Below are 5,000 nucleotides of genomic sequence, written 5' to 3'. Positions count from 1 at the left end.
TGATATTTGTTATAATCATTATATCAGTTATATCATATTCATCAGTATTTTTGTTATCATTATTGTCTTTTGTTGTTATTATTGTCACTGGTTTTGCTATAACTATGTAGTGACAATGTGGGTGTTGGTGAAAGTGACAATAATAGATAAGGAATTACAGTATGTAGTCATTAATAATACCGTTAAGATAATACAAGGTTTCAAAAGATATCAATATTCATCATTTTATTACATAAGTAAAATAGAAACATACAGAGAGATAGATAAAAAAAAAAAAAAAGAGATAGATGTAGGCATAGAGCACCAAGTGTATGAAATCTATATTATTGTTCAATTTGCCACGTCTTTTCGGTTAAAATTACTAATTACTAATCTTATCAGCGAATTATTGGTAATATCCAGCTATATATCTATATTTTACGTCTTATATGACATTGTTAATATAATTTTTACTTAATTACTAGCGTTTACTTAATTATTAGCGATTGAAATTAAAACAACTTGTGACGTGTGACAAAATATTTGAAAATATGAGAGACAAAATCATTTAATCTTTAATTATATATCACTTATTAATATAATGCATTAATTTCAATTTGGTGTGTTGTGTGTGTGTGTGTGTGTGTGTGTGTGTGTGTGTGTGTGTGTGTGTGTGTGTGTGTGTGTGTGTGTGTGTGTGTGTGTGTGTGTGTGTGTGTGTGTCGGTGTGTGGTCGTGTAGATGTTGTTTAAGAGTATTGTACAACTGAGGATAAACAGTCCAGATATAAAGACAGATAGATCGATTTATATATAGATAGACAAATACACAAACAGACAGACAGACAGATAAATAGATATATAAATATATATATATAGATAGATCGGCAATCAGAGAGACAGAGATAGAGAGAGAGATGGGTAGATAGGCAGACAGATAGGTAGACAGAGAGAGAGAGAGAGAGAGAGAGAGAGAGAGAGAGAGAGAGAGAGAGAGAGAGAGAGAGAGAGAGAGAGAGAGAGAGAGAGAGGAGAGAGAGAGAGACTGAGAGAGAGGGGGTGAGCAAGAAAGAAAAGAAGAAAGAAGGAAAGAAAGAAAGAAAGAAAAAGAAAAGAGAGAGAGAGAGAATAAAAGAAGGAAAGAGAGTGCGATAAAGAAAGAGAGATAGATAGATAGAGAGAGAGAGAGAGAGAGAGAGAGAGAGAGAGAGAGAGAGAGAGAGAGAGAGAATAAAAGAGAGAGAGAGAGAGAAAGAGAGAGAGAGAATAAAAGAGATAGAGAGAGAGAGAAACAGAAAGAGAGACAGAGCCTGGCCAAGTGCAGCCACGCCCTCCCTCCCAACCCCTCATCATCCAGCCCCTGTCCGTCCAGCCCTTAGGGGCGGGGGGGGAGCGGGGGTGGGGGGGCTCACTTGGCCTCCTTCCTCTGCTCGATCTGCATCTGCGTCTGCGGCTCGTCCTGGCTCTCCTGCGCGGCGAGGAAATCCGGGAAGAAAAGTTCCACCTCGGCGTTAGCGCTGGCGGTGTCCGAGCTCAAGTGTAGCGGCCCGAACTCTTGCACGCACTCCTCCGTGCCCTCGCCCGCTACTACCACCGCCAGCACGGAGGAACTGAGGGCGTGGCGAGGAGGGAGGAGGGAGGAGGGGGAAGGGGGAAGGGGGAAGGTTAATACGAGAAGAGAATGAGGGTGATGGGGATGGTGATGATGGGGGTGGTGGTGGTGATGGTGATGATGGTGATGGTGATGGTGATGGTGATGATGGTGGGGTGTGATGATGATGATGATGATTTCAATGAGCTTAGACTTCAACTCGGCAGGGCCAGGTCTGAGATTTGTGGATGCCGGGCCATACGAATACCCACATTGGCCACTGTTACTTTGAGGGAATAGCCTATGGACACTGTCAGTTTCCTTGGCCGTTGAAACTCCTGATGTTACGCTAAATATGAATGGGAGAAAATTTCCTGACGTAGTATGGTGTGACACGGAAATTAAAATAAAATTTGAGATCGTGTCCGGACAAATGTTATGCGGGATTTACTACAACAGGAAAATGGAAGAAAATAATAATTCATGTCTAGTTAATTCTGGCATCTGAGATCAATTCATAGTCACAGATTTTATGGTTACTTAGAATTACTCATCGATAATTTAGAATTATTTATATATATATATAAAAATTACTAATTTCACTTAGTCAATTACATTTATATCCAACCGAACCCAACAAAAAAAACTAATCTGCAAAAAAAAAAATACTAAAAATTCCTTACATAATAAATAAAAGCCAACCCATTGAAACCTCCTCCCCCCCCCCCCCCATACAAACAAAACAAAACAAAACAAAAACAACACGAAGAACCCACCCCCCCAAAAAAAAAAAAATAATAATAATAATAATAATAATAAAAATAATAACGCTAAACAGAGAGATCCAGCGAAGCCCCTTTACCCAGCAGCGGAGGCCAGTAGGGGCGAGGCCGAGAGACTGGGCAGGGACTGAATCGCTTCCTGCTGGAGAGTGAGCTGCGTGTGAGCCAGCACCTGCACGCCGCTGACGCCCATGCGCTCCAAAACCTGACGGAGACGAAGAGGGAGATTGTATTTTTGCATTCATCAGTATTTTTGTTATCATTATTGTCTTTTTTTGTTATTATTATTACTAGTTTTGCTATTACTACTTAGTGACAATGAGGGTGTTGGTGGAAGTGAGATTGGCGTGAGACTCGCTGTGTTGTTTGGTTTTGTGATTGCAATTGTTTTGTTGTTGTTTTTGTTGTTGTTGTTATTGTTATTATTATTATTATTATTGTTATTATTATTATTATTATTATTATCTTTGTTATTATTATTATCTTTGTTATTTTTATTATCATCATTATTATCATCATTATTATCATTATTATTATTATAATTATGATAATGATTATTATTGTTGTTGTTTGTGACTGCTGTTTTTTTTATTATTATTATTATTATTATTATTGTCGTTGTTATTACTGGTATGATTTTGTAGTGGATATCATTATCATTATTATTACCGTTGTTATTGTCAATATCCTTATTATTATTATTATTATTATTATTATTATTATTATTATTATCATTATTATTATTGTTATTATCATTATTATTATGATCATCATTATTATTGTCATTATTAGTATTATTATTTAAATAATTATTATTATTATCATCATCAGCAGCATCACCATCATCACCATCATCATCATCATCATTATCGTTATCATTACTATTATCATTATTATTATTATTATCATCATTATCATTGTCAGTAATTCATTATTATTATCATTATTTTTCTTATTAACATTATTTATTACCTTAATCAAATTCATCATCATTATTATTATGATCATCATCATTATCATTATTATTATGATCACCATCATTATCATGATCATTAGAATCATCATTATCATTATTGTTATTGTTATTATTCTCGATATGACCATTAGTTTTCCTACTTCATAATCAAACGCCATCAAACCGACCTCTTGGTGATCAGCATCTGGCAACAGCAAAAGTCTCGGAACAGTGGCATCAGGAGGTGGTGGGAAGAACCTCGCTGCCAGACGTAGCTGGAGTTCCCGACTTCGAGGCAACCACGCCGGGACGACGAATTCCTCTTCGCCGAACTGTGCCACAAGTCTTCCAAGTGACATTAGGGAGATGTGTGTTATGACATATACATAGGAGGGTCATAGGAATTTGGCGAAAATGTCGTACAGTTTCCCGGAATTGTGACGTCACGGTGCCTCACAGGGAAAACTCTTAGAACCGTTCCTAAAACTTATTTCACGTTGACGGGAATGGTATAGATCAATATTAAAAAAAATAATACGTATGAAAAGTATTGTTGATCATAAGCGAAATATTAATAGACTATACAGATGATTTTCTCACGTACATTTCGAAGTTCTGCTGGTATATTTTCTTCTTCATTTGAATCAACAACAAAACTACTCACGAATCGGGTTCTTCCTGCTGAGCCTTTTCAAGATCAGGGGGACCTAGAACCTGGTACCAAGCCGCTACCACGTCCCCTTCTTCTATCCTGCAACAAAGAATTCATAAATGAATCCAGTTTGCTTGATATCATGCAAGTTTCTTCCACACAAGCTTTCAGTCAGGTTCCTTATCGAATGGAAAGAGGAAAGATAGATAGATAGATTGATACACAGAGAAAGAGGGAAGGAGACAGATAGATAGATTGATAAACAGAGAAAGAGGGAAGAGATGCATCGACACAATCAGAAAGACTAATAGACAAACAAGCAGGAAGAAAAAAAACATTAAAGCAAATAAAACCGAGATCAGGAGAAATGAATAGACAGAGTGAGGCAGGAGAAGGAGGAAGTGGCAGCATATACAGAGAACAGTGAAGGTGCGAAATGAACTCACTTAAGATACAGCATATACAGCGGCCCGTGACTAAGCTTCTCCTCCCAGTCTTCAAGGTCATCCTCCACCACTTCTCCGTCTTTTTCTTTCTCGTCGCTCTCGTTGCCTTCCTCGTCTCCTCCTTCTTCTGCTTCCTCTCCGCTCCCTTCTTTGCTCTGAACGGGAAGTGAGATATTTTAGTTTGAGTTTTTTTAAGACGACAAGAACTAGGAAACATTAATCGTTTTGTGGTCCACTGGGAAAAAAAAACTGACATATGATTAGAAACTGCAATATTAAGACACGCACTGTATAATAATGAGTATAATAGATACAATAAGAAGTGACTATGATACCAAAAATGGAAGTTCAAAAACCAAAACTCGTCCAAGGAACGATATGGCATCCCACCTGATTCCCTGCGTCTTCTCCATTTCCTCCTCCCCCTCCTCCTCCCTCTTCTTCCTCCTTGCCCGCTTCCTCTTCCTCTGTGCCCTCCTCCCCTTCCTCTTTCCCCTCCCCGTCGCCCTCTTCGACGGGGGGAGGCGGAGGAAAGAGAAGGTCGTGAAGCTGTTCCCTCGTCGGCTCTTCTTGGACGTGGCCCGCGATCTCGAAGC

The 5,000-nt window shown here is 38.5% G+C and overlaps 1 protein-coding gene across 1 annotated transcript; it reads right to left on the bottom strand.

Moving 5' to 3' along the window:
• Positions 1-1,386: 1,386 nt before the first annotated feature.
• LOC125025179 (thioredoxin domain-containing protein 6-like) lies at positions 1,387-4,831 on the bottom strand. Its single transcript, XM_047613156.1, has 6 exons — positions 4,795-4,831; positions 4,405-4,559; positions 3,971-4,057; positions 3,495-3,651; positions 2,432-2,556; positions 1,387-1,588 (listed from the first exon to the last, which is right to left on the bottom strand). The coding sequence occupies exons 2-6, from the start codon at positions 4,416-4,418 to the stop codon at positions 1,387-1,389; spliced, it is 585 nt and encodes a 194-aa protein (XP_047469112.1). The 5' UTR covers positions 4,419-4,559; positions 4,795-4,831.
• Between the last annotated feature and the right edge of the window lie 169 nt (positions 4,832-5,000).

The sequence above is a fragment of the Penaeus chinensis genome, chromosome 4 (genome assembly GCF_019202785.1).
Source record: "Penaeus chinensis breed Huanghai No. 1 chromosome 4, ASM1920278v2, whole genome shotgun sequence".
NCBI classification, from domain to species: Eukaryota; Metazoa; Arthropoda; class Malacostraca; order Decapoda; family Penaeidae; genus Penaeus; species Penaeus chinensis.
Note: the sequence above shows the minus strand (reverse complement) of the source record. Positions and strands in the feature narration are given on the sequence as shown.

Excerpts from the sequence above, each read along its gene's own strand:
- LOC125025179 (XM_047613156.1), bottom strand. Across the intron at positions 2,557-3,494 it reads CAGATGCTGATCACCAAGAG|GTTTTGGAGCGCATGGGCGT; the intron begins GTCGGTTTGATG and ends CGTCTCCGTCAG. Across the intron at positions 1,589-2,431 it reads CTACTGGCCTCCGCTGCTGG|TTCCTCCGTGCTGGCGGTGG; the intron begins GTAAAGGGGCTT and ends CCACGCCCTCAG.